This window comes from Mytilus trossulus, chromosome 4, assembly GCF_036588685.1.
Source record: "Mytilus trossulus isolate FHL-02 chromosome 4, PNRI_Mtr1.1.1.hap1, whole genome shotgun sequence".
Taxonomy (NCBI): Eukaryota; Metazoa; Mollusca; class Bivalvia; order Mytilida; family Mytilidae; genus Mytilus; species Mytilus trossulus.
In genome coordinates this window covers 34,353,525-34,374,398 of record NC_086376.1, presented here as the reverse complement: position 1 = coordinate 34,374,398, position 20,874 = coordinate 34,353,525, and the positions used below count along the sequence as shown (strand labels likewise).

The window sequence follows — 20,874 nt, the reverse complement described above, 5'->3', positions numbered from 1 at the left end:
ACTGGTCAGATTATAACCACTGCTCTAACACTGGTTTATAATAGGCTAACTTGACAAAAGATGTGATGTGAGAACAATATAATAACACCATGATTCCATTAAATCTAATTGGAATGGATTACCTACATTTATTATTCCTCAGGGGCAGATCTCGCCATTTTCAAAAGAAGGAGTTTCCAACCTAGTATAATTGGGAGGGGGGGGGATGACTTTGCTAAAAGACTGTTTAGGTTACACAATATGACAGTTCCATCCTTAACCTACAGTTTGGGCTTGCGAGGGTCTTAATGTCAAACTCCTACTTTTTGGAGGCAAGTCTTTTTCTAATGAGATTTGATTTAATATATATTAAAAAAGGTCAGTCCCTTCTTTTTAAAGGTTAAATTTGAATATGTCCTTAAACACCTTGTCCAGGTGATAATGATAGCTAAAGTAAGTGTGACCTAAACTGTGAAATGATATACAGTGCAAATTTTCCAGAGGCGGATTAAGGGGGGGCCTGTTTTTTTGGGTAAAAATTTGTTGCTTATATAGGGAATCACTGAAGCGTGACAGGAGCAAGCCCCCTCTAAGGCAGTCAATGGGCACCCACTTATGAAAATTTCTGGATCCGCTACTGTTTTCACTCTAATATTTTGACTCAAAGACACAAACTTAAATTTAAAATGCTTAGGCTTTTAAATCCTTTTGATATTTGAAAACAACTGGTAAAAAGTTAACATTTGGACCGGATACAGAATCTGCTAAATTAACCTCTCAACCATTAGATGTGCTCTTGTGTGGTGATGTGGTCATGCCATTATGTAATCACAACAACCAAGAGAACAATTAAGTCTAATGTTAAGCAAGTTTAATCAAGAACTACAGAATCTCTGCTTCACCAATAAGTCATTGTTTAAAAACTTTCTCTTAAGCTCGTCAATGCCTATTTAGAACAGATAACACCAACAGGTACTTCCTTCAACCAAATAGTTTATCGTTATGTCCATGATTGGCTGAAGCAAAAAAGTCTGACCTTCTGACCAGGAAGTTTGGGATGATCTTTCTTACATTTAATACACCTTTTCCTTAGATTAATATCTGTTAAAGGAATGACCTTTCTTCTGAGGAAGGGAAAATCAGTATTTCTGCACAGCAAAAATCACATGCACTAAGCTAAGAAATCTGAAGTAAATTCAGTTGACAAATTTCAAGATAAAATTATGAAACTTTTTATGGAATTCTACTGATCATCTTAGATTTACTATATAAAGCTTACCTAATTTAATTGTCCAAACTTAACAAGTTTCAGATCATGTACAACCACACTTCATAGAAGTAATCTTTAGGTTGAAAAGTTAAAATATTTTTAATATATTTCAACCCTTTGTCGTTGTAGGAATGGACACTGGAAGAGTCAAGGCTGAGGCAACGACCAAAATGTAAAGGTTAAGACAAAGGTCAAAATGCAAGTGTACAGACAACCATCCAAACAGAGTGTATGTTTTAAAAGTGTGAACAGTTTTGAAATTCTCTTTTGGATCTTTGCAAGTTTTAGTCATAGAAACATTAAGTTGAGCTGAACACAAGGAAACCAACTGAAAACCATATACTACCATATGTACATAGATCAAATTTGACCATACTTGTCATAAATACCTACTTCATTAAAGATTTAAATATTCCTGTACCATTCAGTGTTATATAACACATTTATTAACTAAAAAGCTGGATTAAATTTCTTATAGTATACAATGGTTCAAAGCGGTCTATTTCAAAATTCAAATCAGGGAGTAGAATCTAGGTGAACTAACTGAAAGACATAATTTATACTCATAATATATGTTATTTTTTATTTATATTGGCAAGAAATCATTTTTATGACAAGGCGAATCACAGCTCTAGTTGGGAAGCGGCAATAAATTAGCCATTAATTACAAATCATAGTTTATGTATCTATTAATATGCCTGAAAACTTTCAGAAGGTTTTTAACATTTCTTTGAAAACAGCTCAGCAATTCTTTGTTAAAAAACCCTCAAAAACTATTGACTGTAGTTTACCACATGGTTTACAAAACTCATAAAAAACACATATAATTTATTTAATAGTAAATTTTTGAAGGAAGCCTTTCAAGTTGTAAGAAGCAATAGTATGTATTTAAAGACCATCATGCATGCCTGCCAACAACGACAAAATTACTATGGACATTTTATGTAATGGACTTAATCCCTATGTAGGTGAATCAAAATAAGCTAAGGCCAAATAAAGTATTGCTATGGTTCTTATCTAAATACTCATCGCATTACAGGAGATTTTTCAAGTCTTATCCTAAATTTTTTTTAATTTTTGATTGCAGATTTGTGAAGTTAAAACCAAAATCTTCGGAAATGTATCATGTTTCAGAAAGTACTTTGTTTATTTACTGAATTTGACCATAAACAGTGTATTTTGAGAACATGCTATGGAAACCCTTTCTTACCAAACATGTACTGGATTTTGTACAGGTTTAAATAGGTCTAAGTACTTATCATCAGTTGTTTTAGCTTTCCGAAAACATTTGGCCAAATAACCAACCAATGGAACGTTATTCCAGAAACATGTATTATGTGTGTCATATTAAATTATTTTCTTTTTATCAAATATTGCATGGTATTTTATTCTTGCTTGACTCGAGTAAGAAATACATAACAAGATACTACTAGACATTAAATTGACGCAGCAAACCATCAATAACACACATGTAACAAGGGTTTTGGATCATCCCTCATGAAAAAACAAATATGGTAAAAGTCAAGATTCAGATTAAAGTTAAATAGACTCTATATCCCCCCTTTTTTACCCCCTATTAAAGATATCCTCACTCAGGCTGCATTTCTGATTATTATCAATTTTCCTTAGAAGGAAGTATAAAGCAACTTAGAATTAGATTGTAGGATCATCATTTAAAGCAATTTAAAAAGACTGAACATATTTGAGTAATGAGAATGAATGTCATCCTGTACTAACTTGAATCAGTCCAATTACAAATTGTAGTCCACTGTTTTAAATAGTTGAGTAACCCTAATGAATGAGACATAGTGAGGGATAGTTTTTAAGTGATATGTTGATTTAATGTTTAAAATATATCTATATTTTCTAGTTAGCAACTAAGTTTCATTACTATTTTCAAATCAGACATTTCTAAGATATGCAACCCTATTAAAAACAGACGAAGTCAAATTTAGATCATTTAGTACAACTGCCAATGGATATTTGTTTATACATGTACAATACTGAATATTCAATAAGAACACACATACCTCAAATTTAGCTGCGAAATCCACGACTGGTTTTATTTCTGAACAAATATTAAGTGTCAAGTTCACATAAATAATCCACTAAAGAATTGAAATACAGTTTTCACTACACACAATATATTTGCCAACGGTTCATAATACCAAGTCTAGATAAAACACCGAATAAACCCACGATCACCTGAAATACGAACCACTCTAGTATTGATCACATTTAAACAACTTTTATCGCACGGTGTCTCTAATTTAAAATCTGACAAGACAAACTATATTGTTATATGTCACACGGAATGAATAGGACTATAATTGAAGAAGACATTGGCACCTATTTGGGCTATTGTAAAGTGTTGTTATTTTAAGAGGTCAGCACAGACACTAAAACCAGTAACTGAGATCTCTATACTGTTTGCATACTTTATATATACACAAATACTTATGGGGAAAGTCTCAAAAGAGTAATAGAAAAGTTCACCTTAGAGTGACCTGACCCTCTCTTTAATCTAACACATTTGTATGTCGGCCCCTCAGGTATGACAAGATCCTTAGACAAACCTTTGATCACATTAAATTAAATACATTATGACCATAATTATGGCAATGAAATTTTTGTAATATATAGATTCTGTTACATTAAACCTAGAATTTATGTGTAATAATACTTAAACATAAAGTTTGAGAAATCTCAATCATATGAATCAACGTAAAATTTAAGAATACACTTTTTATTTAAATTGCAACATCTTGAAAAAATTGAAATATTATGCAGGTGTAGTGACAAAGATACTTTCAAATTTATTCTTCCTTTTAAATTACCAGAAATTTAAATTTATAGTCTCCTAATATTCATAGGAGAATAATCTTTCAAATTTTTCTGAATTTACAGTATTCCTTTTCAAATTAGTATTACTGATACCTTATAGAACGGAATGCATTGATGTGTGACAGTGATATATTTCAACAGCGGTCAATGTCTACTATATTCTTCCTTGTTTCCTATATATATGTTAAATTCAACTTTGGAGTACATGTACATTGTACTAGTATTATTAAAATGGGTATTTGTATGGAGTAGAGATTTTTTCAGACATCAGTTATGTTTTCATTATACATTGTATTCACATTTTATATGTAATATAAATAATTTGTTTGAAACAATGTTACATGACAGCTATTTTACCCTATAAAACACATGTGTAGCTTTAAACAAAAAAACAAAAAAAATCAGCAGCATAGATGGTAGATATGTAGTTCAATTTTTTTTTTTTTAAACGCTACATTGAAAAATGTTCATTGTCTCAATCAAAAATGTATCTTCTTTAACAGCACTGAATGAAATTAAAAATGTTCATAAAACCTGTTAGGGTAGACAAATATAGGGAGAAAGGAATCACTATATATTGCACATTCAGTATATTTTTAAGCCACAGACAAATAAAGTAACATTTACATGTACAATTTTGGTGGAGACCAAGCTAATTTAGAATTAATTATTTCGACTATATATGGTTGATAAATCCCACACAGAAAAACACATTTCTTTTAAATTCAGTTTTTTCTGTGTATTCAAAATGAAGATAATTGAAGAGGTGTTTTTCAAGTGTTTATCATATCAGAACATTTGGACGAGGAAGTTAAAAAGTATAAAAAGAAATAAATATTGTTTAGAAAACACAGTGAAATAGTATAAAAAGAAATAAATATTGTTTAGACAAAAAAATGAAATAGTATTAAAAAAAAAATATCGTTCAGAAAAAAAAAATGAGCAACTATTAACAATACTCTAAATCATAACAGAGAAATAAATATATAACCTCCTGTGTCTAGTCATTTTGTTACCAGCATTGTTTTACTTCTAGTCAAGTAGGAATCTTTGGTTTAAAAAATGTAGAATATAAAGAAAACAAAGCAATAAACAAAAACAATTATGGAATATCTTGACAGATCACTTGGGGCCCATGTTGGTCATAAATTGTGGAAATATTTCGTGTGGCTCATTACAATGTCTGAACATTCATTATTTATCATAAAAATAACAAATATTTATAAGGAGTGAAAATTTAACAAATTGATCAGGTAATTTCTTCACTAATTAAGTTTTACGAACTACCACACTCTCGTATTTTTTAAAAATATTTTTTTTAACATTTATATCTTTTTATACAGACAAAATTAGTCCAAGAACCAGAAAAGGGATCTCTTAATCCTCTAGGGATAATAGATTAAAAAAAGTGGGAGTGCAGACTAGCATGGTTTTTATGAGAAAATTTAATATTTATGAGTTAATATGAACATCGCTTTTTTCATTATTATTTTAAGAAAATAATGTTAACTAGAAAGGTAAAAGTTACCACAACAAAATTCAAACTTTATCTGTGTTTTGTGGTAATAAAAGCATTGTGTATGATTTCCTCACATTTGGTTTAGGCAAACTAAGTTAAAAGAGAGAACGAAAAACCAATTTCAGTCAAGGGTTAAACCTAATGCCCCCTCTGCTATAGCAAGGGTATAAAAAAAAACTGTCTGATGCATAGGCTTTTTACATGTTCTTCTCCTGAAGTTGACTTGTTTTGGGGACCTGTCATCTTTTTAAAAATTCTAGATCTGCATCTGCAATATGTGTAGTGGTAAAATCTTTTGTTCTGTGTGAAAAGTTTCTTTGCAAGTGGGATCATAATTCAATAGGATAAAGTTCACCTAAGAATATGTAAAAGCAGTTAGTAAGTATATTAAAATCCGTCAAGTCATACAACATATGTCACATGGTATTAAAAGACGCTGGATGATTTCATGTTATAAATCAAGTTGTACATGTATCTACGAAATATTTAGGATAAAAATAAAATCCCAAAATATGCAATAAAATAAGATTTTGACAGAAGTATTCCATTCTAATTAGCATCCTATTATCGTTCTTATATATTGTTTTTTGATATTCCATAAAACATTATTCATTTTGATTTAAAACCTTTCTTTTTTGAAACTTTTCCAGATAACTTAATTGAACTTAAGCTATGACATATTTGTACTGAAATGTGTATGTAATACACCTTGCAGGCCTTTTATATTGTATTAAAATAAGGTAAACAATACAGCAAGTCAGTATCTGTTGAACCCCCTACATTCATGTCTATGGTAATCCCACCAACAGAGGAGGATTCAACAACAAGTCTTTTCCAGGGTACTAATACTCTTTCACTCTGAGTTTCTATGAGTCTTCTTTCTTTTTCACTATTTTTTTCTTCAAATATTTATCTGACTTTTAAAATGTATTTTTCTTGACATGCAATCAACACATCTTATCCCAGTTGGATATTTCTTCAAATCCAACAAAACCATATTGTACGCTGCACCATCAACAAAATAATCAACAGTAACAACATCCTACTCAAACTTTCTGTTTATTATTTTTTATTTGATAAACTGATTCTTAAGATTTTATTAGTTCCGAGTCCATTTATATAAGTCTAACATGTTATGTATCATTTAATAGTCTACAGATTATGTATTAGTAACGTTTGTAATTAAATTTGTAAGGATAATGTTTTTCGGAGTGTCACACAGGTCAAAATGGCCAGGTAGTTCTAAATCCTATTGTAATTTAAATGTGGAAAACATTTACCTTGGAAGTGATGGATATCCTTTCCTCTAGCTAGACATTGTTTCAGTGAATAAATTAGTGTGTAATGTGTAACTAGATATTATGTGACAGAGTTAATGTAAGAATGCATCTTATTTAATAAAAATATGAATATATATGTATCTTTGGGTTTTTTTTTCAAACGATTTGGACAAATGAGTTTCTGTATGATGAAGACTTTGATAAAGTTATTACTACGTTATACAATCAATTCATGACTATCTAGCTCACCCTACCCCTTCTGGACTAATTCAAAGTATACAGGTGCTTGGTCTCTTTACACAGGTTAAATTTCCAAAGAATATGATGCAATAGGTCTGTATAGACAGGTTTTCTGGTTCATTATAACAGGGACTCTTAAAAGACAGATTTTACTGTACATTCCAAAATATTTATCTATTATGTCATCAAAACGCATCAATTTGAGCAAATTATTTCATATTAGGAAAATATAACAATCAGTATGATATAAAGACCTTGGAAAAATAATCTGTGAATATATAATTATAAGGTAATCCCAAAGAGGAGCCTCACAAATGGATAAGCTCAAATTCTATAACTGTGTAGAAAAGATAGCCTAACAGACTTTCCTTGCCCTAATTTTGATAATCAACAACTACAGATTCATTATATCTCATGGCTACCTATTTTATCTAGTTTTTTGGGGGAAAAAAGTTAATTCAGGTACTCAGAATTTTCAGAGCTTCCCTCATCAGAGAAAAGTATGCTTCTTCATGATGGCTTCGCTGACTATTTAAATACACACTTTTTTATAATATTAAATTTGTGGTTCTACATCAATATTTAAAATTCTAAATGTGTTTATGATATCTGTACTGATTCTTACATATTCTTAGTGGTTTACAATTAAACAATTTTGAAAATCTTTTTTCTTATTCACAAGGTTATATCATGATATTTGAAATATTCATTCAAAACAAAGGTATAAAAAAACCTAATGTATATAATCACCCATTTCCAGGAGGGGGAAATAAAAAATTATCTTACTCTGTCATAATCTCGTAGAATATTTGGCAGCATCATTAAAGGCTCTTCCATTTTTAACATCTAACAAAAATATCTGACCCTTCTTCACTATTATACAAATTGATGCTGAATTAAAGTAAAAATGTAAGGAATTTACATCTGTGTAAAAAATTCCTAGTCCAGGTCGACATCTGTGATACAATAAGTATTTACCTCACTGGCTTTTCCTTTCTTATCAATTAAACTACATGTTTTTATAGAACTTATACAAAATACAGAGTTATATAGGGATTTTAAGTCAATACTGGACAATATAAAGAAAATGAAAATAGATTGACACGGGTCACTCGTAAGTAATACTGGCAAATTATCTTCTTATAATTGTGACAATTCATACAAAAAAAAAATCTGTTCAAGGAAAAAAAAAATCAATACAAAGAAGACGATTTTTACTGAAATCTAGAAAGAGAATGATAAAATAAGGCATTGTTTCTTTATAGTAAACTGTACAGTTCTGAACACCTAATTTAATCCAACAGCAATTAGAAATTTAAAAAGATTTGATTGGCAATGTTGGGCTCTGCACATATTCCCTTTAAAAACCACAGACCTAATACACATACACATGTTATTTTTCTTTTCTAAAAGTACTTTTTGAACACATGTAAGTACTTAGCAGTAAGTATAAGTTGAGCGTGTTCTGTATAAGTTTTTTTTACAGTACTCCTCTACTGGAAAAGTATGACTGATTGTTTGTTGGTGTTTAATGCCACATTCAGCACACTCGGTTTAATCATGGCAAAATTGGTGGAGGAAGCTCAGGTGACATGGAGGGAACCCTGACAATACATCTTATCACTACCATTACTAGACATCACAAAAGTTATCGTGAAACTCTGACCTTATAATACAAAATATCTGATGCCACAATGGCAGGGCAGACTCTCAGGTCAACCATCACAGATTTCCAAATAGCGATAAGATTTATCAGTCAATTCAGGAGTGGTATTCGCCTCGCTGAAGCAGAGTTGGAACTAACCACCCCAGTGATAAGTGCATTACTGTAAATAAACTACTTGTAGAAAGAGATGACACATACATGTGATGGACTGTGAAACTCAGATCAGGAGATTTGGAAATTTTGGTCAGGAGATTAGGACTCAGATCAGGAGGTTTTTTATCGACATAAATTTTGTCGTAAATGTAACCGTATGATGTAGAAATTGTGTTTTTTCTACAAATTGTAATATGTTTATAGTACCCTTATTGCCTTTCTATTTGAATAAAATAAAATGTTAAGAAGAATCTGTTTCCTGTTTAGTTTTGTTTTGTTTTTGATAAATGATTGTTCACTGCTTGCAAATAAATCATTATATCTTTTATTCATGTCTCCATCTCCTTATCATTGGTAAATGTATAGACAAATAAGAAAGAAATAAGCTGTACATGTTTGTTTGCAACATCATAAATTAATTAAAAAAATAACAAACACTAACAGTAGTACTGCATGGCTTTTAAGCATTATGAAAGTCATATTTGTAGAAAACTAAAAAGAGTTAAACAGTGTAAAATGTTTTGCTATTTCTAGCTTACACAATCAAATGTTATATATTCTAACATCTACTTTTTTCAATCCTAAGGTTTTATAGTCCCAATTAAACTAATTAGAACTTTTATCAGTCTAAATGTTCATATTATTTATTCCAATCTCATGAGAGATAAACAGATTTGCAATATAAACTTCAATTTGATCCTTGAAAGGAGGTCTAGATTGCTAAAATAATTTATAAATTTATATTTTTTATTTGTCCCAAAACATAAAAATTCATTTAATCAACATCCTTTTATGATTATTTGATTAAAATATTAATCATTTATAGTCTTTTTACAATTTACATTTTTAAAAGCAAAATAACTGAAAACAGGATAAAACAAAGGGAAGTAACAAAAATGTATTTCAATATTCCCAATACACATCGTTTTTATAACACAACGGTAGTTAGCCATAGGTAAACATCGTTGATTACCAGTATGTTTGACACCCAAGCTGTCAAGTGAAGCCAATTAACTATACATCATCTTTGATGTACAGGTGAAATTTTACACAGGTGTCAATTACACCCAGTAGTAAGAAATGATCAAATATGGCGTCTGAAATTTTTCATTTACGAAATATTTCATACACGGGAGTTTTTTCTCCTAAACGGGAGGACGGGAGGAGACCCCTGAAAACGGGAGTTTTGTACTCCCGTCGGGAGGTTCACATGTATGATGACAATACATGTAACATCAGATGATTTCTTCATTATTATTTGTAATATACAGAGAGATATGTGGAACTATTCCATATAAATAATGAAAGTTTTGCTTTTAATCTCCTTTAAAACCATTTTTGTAACCATTGAAACAAAGAATATATTCAATAGACCTTTTAACTGTTTGATCAGTAAACAAACTAGTAGTATGGTAGGAAGAATAATATTTGTTTAAGGGTTTAGTTAACCTTCAACTGAAAACTTCCCAATAGTGTGTTCTTAAAAGTTAAAACTAATTCAGTGTCTTCATGTATAGAGATTATGTTAGTCTTAATGAAAAATGAAGGTTCGTCAATGCTGTGAATTAGGTTATTATAAATCCCAACCATAAAGTCATGAAGAAAACCCAAAAGTTCAGATGATATAGGATTCTATTTGGAACTAGATATAAGACATTCGATAAATTTTCTCACAACATGTGATATTATGGAGACAATATTTTGTCAATAACAGATTAATTACACATGGTCTCAAATATATCACCAGGGTATGAAGAATAATTAAAGATCACAACATGTTTTGATGGCATATCATAAAATCTAGGGTCTTCAAACACATAATGTATGTAGTTCTAAGAACATGCTGTTGAGTGGTGAACAACAATCTGTTTAAGTGTACCAAAATAAAGACATATTTAAAATAGCAAACAAAAGATTCAGGAAACAAGTAACCAAGATGACCACAGCTAATCTTTAACAAGCCAGTATACAGTTTAAAGATAAATGTTAAAGACATCTTCAAATGTTATCTGAAAAAAGTGGGGAGCAATGTCTCCTTTTAACCTTTCAAATGCATGTCTATTTAAAAAAGATAATGTCATTAGGGAAAGTCTGCGGGATTATACAAACAACATTGATACAAAATAGAATTGTTCAACAATACCATGATGCTTACTAAGTCTACAATGCCCCCAGCTCTTCACAAAATTTGACCTTAAATTAAAAAAAAAATCCAAACCTAGTCACTTAATTTTGTTTATTTTTTTCTCACTATGAAGATAAACAATTGATTTGATAATGAAAAATACCAAGACAGAGGCGGATTTAGGGGGGGGGGCCCTTTTTGGGAAAAAATTTGGTTGCTTATATAGGGAATCAATGAAGCGTGACTAGAGTGGGCCCCCTCTTAGGTCAGTCAGTGGGCCCCCACTTATGAAAAATCCTGGATCCGCCACTGCAAGAACAAAATCTCAAAATTACCTTATAAAGTATGAAGCTCCATGTAGTTTAAGGTTTAACACTGTATCTCTTTTAAACATTACAAAGTCAGCTGAGTTCAGTCTGTTAATTGTTGTTGATTATATTGAAAATTTGTTTATCACTTTGTTTTGCCTTTTGAAAGGTAGGATATTAAAAGTACTAACATATCAAGGACTTTACCAATTGTTAATTGCTATATATATATATACATAATAGTAGATATTTTCTTTTTCTCTCTTTTCCGGCTGAGTCTCTTATATTGATATGCAACATATCTTCTGAAGTTCATATATTGACATACCAAAAATAATAAAAACCCTATCAATTAAATGAAACATTTTCACCTTTTTGAAATTCATTAGTTTAAACATATTTATTTATAGTGGATCGGGAAACAAGTTTTGCTACTTATATTAATACCTTTCCACTTTGCGGGTGCGAGTGCTGCCTTGAAGCGGCATTAGCCTGCTCTTTTTCGAAATCTACAAGGGTGTCTTTAACATGCAAGAGATATGGCTCTCTCTTAACACGGATCACCTATTTATTGTCCTCTTCCGACGGACTATCATCGTTTCCTCAAGACCATACTCGCAAATGGTGTCAAGGGAGAGCCAAAAATTTAGTCCCTGAAATTTTCATCCTAGATGGGAATCGAACCAGGAACCTTTCTGTTAGTAGTCCAATGCACTACACCACAGCTCTCACATGAAATTCATTGAGATTGATGGAATGTTTTGGACCACTTCTAAGACAGTAAAGTTCAACAATTTTCGTTGTTACCTGACTTTTACCAATCCAATGATATGGTAATTGATAGTTGGAAAAATTCAAAATATTGTGGTTTCCTGATAATAAATAGAGAGTCTCTATATAAAATTATCATGGAATGATTTGGACCAGGAAACAATACAATTATTTTTCAAATGCTGCAGGTTAGGTATCTGTGACCACTAGATAACTAGACAATTCACTGACCAGTTGAGACCCTCATGGATAGTCAAGGTCGATTAAAACCCCCCTTGTTGCAGTTGACATGAAAAGTCTGAACTAAATAAAAACCATTCTGATTACATCAAGTCAAAGAACTAAAATCAATAAACATGATAAATAGCCTGTTTTTATTAAACACAAATCTAAGTTCTTGTGAATTTATTTATATAAAGAGAACTAATAAGTTTTTCTGAGATTATCACCTTTAAGCATGTAGGTATAATGTCTACAGTAAGTACTCAATTATAAGTATAATTTATGATCTATTGATTAAACATCATGATTGGTATTATTTGTATAAAAGACTGATAAGAGTCTGTCCGACACCTTACCAGACTATCTGATAGTATCATAGGAAGAAATGTACTATTAATTTCAAAGTCCAACACATTTTAATTCAGTAGCATATATTAATAAAATCAGATAAGGGTTAAACTCCAATTAGACAGCAACCCAACAACCTAAATATATCAAAAAACAACTTAATTTAGAAGACAGCTTTTTGCAATAGGTTAGAACCAACTCACTAAAGTAAATGATTTTAGATTGGTCTTTGATAAATTCAGCTTAGACCCCCTCCCTCAATAAACCGAAGACCCCTCCCTTCAATATCACATCTGGATAAAACATTCTCAATAAACTGAAGACCAGATAGACAGACAGTTATAAACAGTCCTGCTTTATCATGTTCAAGACAAAATGTCATTTCAATCACCTACTTAGAAAGTTATGTTGGCCATTTTTATCAAAGGTATATACAGTACATGTAGTTTCAAAAATTAATTTCAGTCAAGGAAGAGTTATTTTGTTATGCTTTGTACAAGAGATTTTGTAACTGCAAAGGCCTTTTGTCAGGTCATCTTATAAAACAAATGTGACATAGAGCTAAAACAATCATATAGTAATAAAATAATGGCTTTAAATTAACTCCAAAATAAGTGCCATCGGTCCAAAATCATATAAAAGTAGAAATGTCATGGAACACAACTGAAGTCTCTGTAGTCCAGTAGAAATAGCAGTACTACAGTTCAAGCTGTGAAAGCTCAAACAAGGTATTAGATGTAATTGCCTCAGCTTTACCCAACACATTTTTTATCTTTATCTCTCTGGTCTCTTTTTTACTGACAGCTGACGACAGTTTCTATTTTTCTATTGTTTACCATTGTGTATTCATCATATTCCATCAAATGGTGAAAAAAGATCTGTATTCAATACTGAAAGTCTGATATCCTAATTACATTAGAAACTCATCAATAAATTACACCACCGTCAAAAAGGGATAAAATTGCAGAAATGAGTCTCTTGGAACAAAAAACAAATTCTCAGAGGTGAGCAACCTAAACTCAATTTTCATACATGTAAACTGACATGAAGGCCATTTTATTCTATATCAGAATGTATGTTATTTACACTGGGATGATATTTTATCAATAGACCGCCCCATCTTCTCCCAAATGTATTTTATATTTGATATCACCAGTAAAATGATACAACAGTATTTGATTAGATAAATGATAACATTCTATTTTTCTACATGTTGTGGAAAGAGATCTCCCAGATCTAAAAAATGTTAAGGAAATCCTTAAGCCATAGATAGAAAACCTAAACAAAACAGATGGAAACAAAGGGACCTCAGTGGCAGATCCAGAAAATTATATAAGGGGGAGGGGGTTACTGACGGTCTGTAAGGGGTTCCCCTTCAGTCGTGCTTCATTGATTCCCTAAATAATCAACCAATAATTTCTAACTGTATCAATTTATATGGATAATAAATCCTACAAAATCTTATACTCGAGAAAGTCCTCTAAAAAATCTTACTCTGAGCCAAAATACAGAATACAGGTTTTAGAAATGCAATAACTCTTTCTATTTCAATAAAAATGCTCTTATCAGCACAAAAAATTAAGGTATCAAATATGTTGTCAGGAGTTCAATTTTGTATGCTTATATTTTACATAGTTTTATGATCATATCAAATACATTTGTAAATCAGCTATGCCCCTCTTCATTCATTTCTTTTTAATTATCCAAGGAAATGATCCTCGCAAAATACACTTGTTGAACGTTAACAAAGGTGTCTATAAAGTCTATCTCAGATCTATATAAACAAAAGATTTTAAACACTTGGTTGGCAATGAACAAATACATCTACTTAAAATCCATTATGATATACGTTATAGGCCTCACGGAAACATTTAAATTTTCAACTTAAATAATTTTCAAATTTTAATGTCCAAATAAATATAAAATATAGATGCCTTAAACATAATATGTATGATAAATAACTGATATAAACAAAATGTAAATCAGTAAACAAATTCCTAAAGATCATTTAGACTCCCCACTGTTCACAGGAAATTTTATAGCCAGCAGCAAAAGAAGAATATTTAACAGTTGAATCAATCAGACCTAGCCATTTTTTCTTGATAAACAATTATGCACACTTAGTAATGACATTATTTTCACTATTTGTAGTACAAAATTTGAATCAATACACGTTTTACATACCTCTATTTGTTTAGAAAACAAACTAAACATGTCATCTGGTGTGTATTCCTAAATGTAAATGATTAAATCCCACCCCCATATACACTTCAAACCGTTCAACTCTGAACTTAGGCATAAAATAATAGGCTAATAGGAAATACTGTGTATTACTGCTAGAAAATTATTGATGCATTTTATAAAGATATCATAATGAAGGGGCTATAATAGTTATCTGTTATTATTATACAAACATGATGTAACTTGCATTTCATTGTGCAAAAATATTGTAATGGTGAGGCCTTCAAAAGGGATTTTTTTTTCTTAAGTGAAAAAGAAATATTTAAAACTGTCTGTACCTTTGCAGTGAAATAATAATGACTAAATGAAAAAAAAAAATTATATGAAAGTTTCCTATTTAGAACTATTATGAAACACAGTGTTTTATGTTAGCTCTGCATTTATTTTTTTATTTTTGAAAATACAAAAGAGACTGGTAAAAAAAAATCTTGCATAAAAATTTCAAGGAGCTATAGTGCTATCTTTTGGCGTACCATATACATGTAGCAATATATCCTTAGCTATTGGTCTGATTTACTTGTTTGTTGACAAAATATATTAAAAGATCATTTCTAAAATTTGAAAAATAAGTCTACAATAACAACAATGCATGACTTTAACTGATATAGAGGTTTTATTTACTTCATGATCATCCTTAAATAAATCCCAAATTTTAAGTCAACAGGTTTTTCCAAACTTTTTTGTATTTTATTAATGCAGAACTCATCCGTAAACTTTAAAAATATCTTCAAAAGTTTGCAAATAAAAGTTGCACGGAAAATTATACACCTGGACTTAATTTAAACAGACTTTATATAATTTAAAAAAGAAAATGGTAAATTTCACCGTATTTGCATGAATTAGGAAAACTTATGTGAGCAGCTCTTATTGATCAAATCAAAATCAAAATTTACTTTTTCTTTGTGAATAGACCGAGACCGAGAAAACTAACACCCATGCTTTTTGAAAGGTTAATCTAACAATTAACTTGTGGAAAAACTACCTTTACAAAATGAAAAATACAATTTAGTTTTTTGTAAAATGATATGATAGAAAACTTGATAGTTTTAACATTTAAATATATATAATCTCCAACTGATCATCTGATGTCCTTTTAAATTTACAGGTAACATAAAATAGTAATTAACATGATCTTACCAAGGAAAGGTAACTCTACCTTCACCAGCATCTTATAGGTCAGAGAACTTCATAGGCGAAGCATTTAAATTTACTTGATTTGTTTCTTGCTAACTGATTTGGTGTCAATGACTCAATATAGATGAAGGTAACTAGAAACTGTGTCATCAGAAGATGCAGAGCTTTCACTTCTTTTACAGCTAATTTCCTAAAGCATGTAGAGCAAGACTTAAGTTAGCTTGCTTTGTTTTTATATTGTACAATCATTAGGATAACACCCAATTAAATTCAAATATTATATAATTATATACAGGTTAAACTATGAATATATATATTGTTTAAAGCTGTCAATCTTATTTACAAAGCTTGTATTAACAACAAAACAAACAAAGCAAGCAAGCCAACCAAAGTTTTACTTTACACATGCATTAGGAAATTAGCTGTAAGAAGGAATGAAATGAACAATCTTATGTTAAATTCAATATAGTCTTAGAAAGATCAAGAGTATTGGGGTTTTGGTTTCCCATTAAAAAACATCCCACGTCTTGAATTTATTTTCATTAGTTGGTTCATTGATGATTGCCTTCCATAGCATCAGCGCAAAAATACATAACACAGTGAATATAATAAAGTTTGGGTCTTTTTACCGTCAACGTTAATATTTCCACAAAATGATTTCATTTACAGAAATTTTATAACAAGTGGTATGGTATTTAAGGTCTATATTATTAGCATTATTTTTTTAGGAATGAGACCTACCGAATAAAGATCTATTTACAAGGTTTGTAATAACATGAGCAACATGATGGGTACCTTCCGAAACACCTGAGATCATCCCCAGTTTTTGATGGGGTCCCTGTTACTTATAAGTTTTTAGTTTTTTATGTTGTGTCTTGTGTACTGTTTGTCTTTTTCTTTTTTAGCCAGATTTTGTCAGTTTATTTTTTTATATGACTTTGAATGTTCCTCTGGTATCTTTTGTCCCTCTTTTAGGGCAAAATAGTATTTTGCATTGCATATGTGTGTTTTTCTGCTTTTCTGCACTAAACAATAATGCAGCAGGACTTGGGTTGAGATCTCATAAAACATGTTCAGGGTTGAGATCTCACACAACATATTCAGGGTTGAGATGATATCTCACAAAACATGTTTAGGGTTGAGATCTCTCAAAACATGTTAAGAGTTGAAATCTCACAAAGTATGTTTAACCCTGCCACATTTTTGTGCCCGTCCCAAAAAGTGTGATGTCAATTTTCACATTTTTATTTAGGGGCCAGCTGAGGATTACCTCCAGGTGTTGTATTTTCTTGCAGCGTTGAACACCAATTGGTGGCCTTCGGCTGATGTATGCTCTTTGGTCAGGTTGTTATCTCTATGACATATTCCCCATTTTCTTTCTTAATTTTATAACTACTCCTAAAGATCAGCACAGTCTTCAAATTTGCATAAAACAAATTCTTGTTCTTCCCTGGCTGAAATTCGAATATAAATTATAAAAAGAAAATTCCATGATATTAGCAGCATTGCAGCTTGAATATGTGTGATTTTATAGGAATGCTAAGCAATAAAGATGCCTTTGTAATTTCACAAAAATAAGTTTAAAGTTGTCATTTCCTCAGCATGTACTGATAAGAACATACCACTTAAATGCAAGGTGTAAAATATTATTATGCACAAACATTAATATAAACTGGATTTTTTTTTCAAAGGAAGCTATGTTATGTAATATTTTTGAACCAATTATATCTATTGACTTGTTGTAGTGGCTACATAGACTCCCTGTCTACATATGCATCTTATCCAAACAGAATCTTAAAACATGGAGGAAAATAAGTGTCATCTAAAAGAATGCTGCAGTATTTGACCAACATAAGATTATAGATCATATCTGTTGGTAAACTTGTACATATCTTAAAGGGTGCAGGGCCTTTTTTCGGGATGTCAGGATCGGGTGTTTTTAAGCTCAGGATTTCTGGATTGATCCTTTCGGGATCCAGGATTTCGTTTTTGGAATTTTGGGTTGTCAGGATTTATATTTCTTTAAATTCGAGATCTCTGGATTTCATGTTTTTAAGCCCAGGATTTCAGGATCAGGACTCCTTCGACCCCCCTCTCTTAATATTCTGTACAGGATCTGGACTCCCTCGACCCCCCTCTCTTAACATTCAGTACAGGATCAGGACTCCTTCGACCCCCCTCTCTTAATATTCTGTACAGGATCTGGACTCCCTCGACCCCCCTCTCTTAACATTCAGTACAGGATATGGACTCCCTCGACCCCCCTCTCTTAACATTCTGTACAGGATCAGGACTCCTTCGACACCCCTCTCTTAACATTCTGTACAGGATCAGGACTCCTTCGACCCCCCTCTCTTAACATTCTGTAACTATAAAAAACTGCTGAAGAGATTGTATATTCATATTTTCTTGCAAAATTGATAAACTGATATTTCTGGGGAGATCTAACTTCTTCAATATAGGGTCCCAACATTTTATAAGAGAAGAAGTGAAACAAGAATGTGTCCAGGGAACATGGATGCCCAACTCACACTATCATTTTCTATGTTCAGTGGACTATGAAATTTAAGTCAAATCTCTAATTTGGCATTAAAATTAGAAAGATCATATCACAGGGAACATGTGTACTAAGTTTCATGTTGATTGGACTTCAAATTGATCAAAAACTACCTCTTCCTAAAACTTTATCCAAAAACTTTAACCTGAAATGAGTGAAGCAAGACAGACTGATGAACGAATGGACCCACAAACCAAAGAACAGATGCAGACCAAAAAACATAATGCCCTTAAGTGGGGCATAAAAATGCTAACCCAAATGGTTTTGGCACTAAACATTATTATTTATCTTTTCAGAAAGCTTAATTAACAGAAGCAGGAGCCTAAAAATGTTGGGTTAAATTATCTATAGCATTCATGTTGTCACATGCTCAAAACACATGATTCAATATGCAATTGAACTTGTGATGATTTTTAAAGCTAAGTATATTTTACAGACACCTGTGTATTGTTGACAAATGTATTTTGTATCTATATGAAATATTTTTGCTGGGTTGCTGTCTAATTGACCATAATTGACACCCAGTTATTCATATTTCATGACCGATATACCCAGAAAAAATATTTAGGAGCCTCAAATCTATAATTTTCCCATATTAAAAATATGACTGAACAATTAAAGCTTTTCTAAAGTTGGTAATTTAGTTTGCTTTTAGATTTTTACAATGATAGACTTCCGATTTGGCATATCAAGCACGAAAAGCTTGTAATTAATTATTGATTTCTTTATGCTTATAATTACAGTAATTTTAGACAATTGTGATTTTATTATGAAACCTGTTGATAAGAAATCTGTATTATAAAAAATCGTTTATATTTATTCAGTGTGTTTTTTAAAAAAGACATTGACATGAAAAACCATATAAAATGACATTCAATACTTAAGATTTTAGTAAATATAATCAATTAAGCCTTCATAAAATACCTAATGTGCAAAACTGCATAAAAAATGAAAAACTTGATTTCAAATAAATTTCAAAATGTTGTACAAGGATTCATTTAGATATGGTCTACAGTCCATTACCTATTATAGATAGCCAAACTAGGTTGAGGGGTCATCTTTTTGTAAAAGCAGGAAATAAGATATATCAGTGTCAAAAATGTCAAACCTATACAACAATACATTAAATTATCATGAAATCAGTAAATGTGACAGAATTCTAGAATTTCTTGACAAGAAAAGCATGGATAAAATAACCTAGTAATAAAAACACTATTAAATGTCATTTTGTATGTGAAGATGGACACGTCAAACATGAAAATGAATGAAATAAATCAGTGCAGTAAAAATAGGTATAATTAGAGAATATTTTAAAGATAATATTTCCACAGACTTAAAGTATTTTCGTTTTCTGAAAGTGAAAATCATATCCATTTTTTTGTATTTATCATTATGTCCTTTCCACTAGTCTGAAAATTGACAAATTCTACTATTTTTATTAGTTTCATGTAAAATAGAGTTGATCTGTAGTGGCCTTTTTGAACGTCTAATCGCCAGCAAAAACTCACTGACTGCTTAAATATACTAAATCCTGCTTTATATTCTGGTTTCTAAACTTTCAACTATTTGAGTTGAAGATTTCAAAATAATATTTTTTTTGTAAGGATCATTATCCAACAATATCATGAATTAAACTGAAATGTGTAAAATAAAATTCATATATTTTTATTCATCTTTTATTCATCTATTTAAAAAATATAAGCAAAATATGCAAATTAAACCTTGTTAATATTTCAGAATATCTCAAAATATGATAGTAAATTTTGTTTCCAATCTAAAAACTACATTTTTGTCCTTATCCAGTAAAAAGACAGACAAACAAAGGAGAATAAATATTTAGTCCCCATTTATTCTTGGACAAATATATATTTTCCAATTTTTCATTCATTTCCTTATCATTATTTATATACAAATACAATAAATGTATCAATATTTGGGTATTATAATCAACTGAAGTAATATTAAAAATGTTCTTTTATTTCAAAACATTTTAACTTAATTACTTCCCATGCACTGTTCAATGTTATTTATATCAGACCCAGCTAGACTTAAAACCTGCAGTCATTTCAACAAATTTTAATAAAAAATCTATTGAAACACAGACAAATGATCCAAGACGCTGTTTTGAAAACAGTAATGAATATGTCCATATATGGCTAATAAAGACATTTACACGGTTATCTATACTGATCTGTTTGTGACAGATAAAATACGCCG

The 20,874-nt window shown here is 30.7% G+C and overlaps 1 protein-coding gene and 1 long non-coding RNA gene across 7 annotated transcripts in view; one reads left to right on the top strand and one right to left on the bottom strand.

Moving 5' to 3' along the window:
• LOC134715174 (uncharacterized) overlaps nt 1-3,286 on the top strand; it is a 54,805-nt gene extending 51,519 nt beyond the window's left edge. Inside the window, exon 5 of the long non-coding RNA XR_010106616.1 lies at nt 1,379-3,286. This is a non-coding gene — a long non-coding RNA (uncharacterized LOC134715174). The remainder of the gene's footprint in view (nt 1-1,378) is intronic.
• LOC134715173 (nuclear hormone receptor HR96-like) overlaps nt 1-20,874 on the bottom strand; it is a 149,108-nt gene that overhangs the window by 79,007 nt on the left and 49,227 nt on the right. The window contains exon 1 of one of the 6 annotated variants that reach the window (XM_063577170.1): nt 14,910-15,069. The exons of 3 other annotated variants lie outside the window; for them this stretch is intronic. In XM_063577170.1, coding sequence (XP_063433240.1) covers nt 14,910-14,939 — 30 coding nt within the window. In that variant the 5' untranslated portion in view covers nt 14,940-15,069. Of the gene's footprint in view, nt 1-3,279; nt 3,413-6,892; nt 6,914-14,909; nt 15,070-20,874 lie in introns of those variants that run through there. 2 more of the 6 variants (XM_063577173.1, XM_063577172.1) reach the window with 2 other exon arrangements.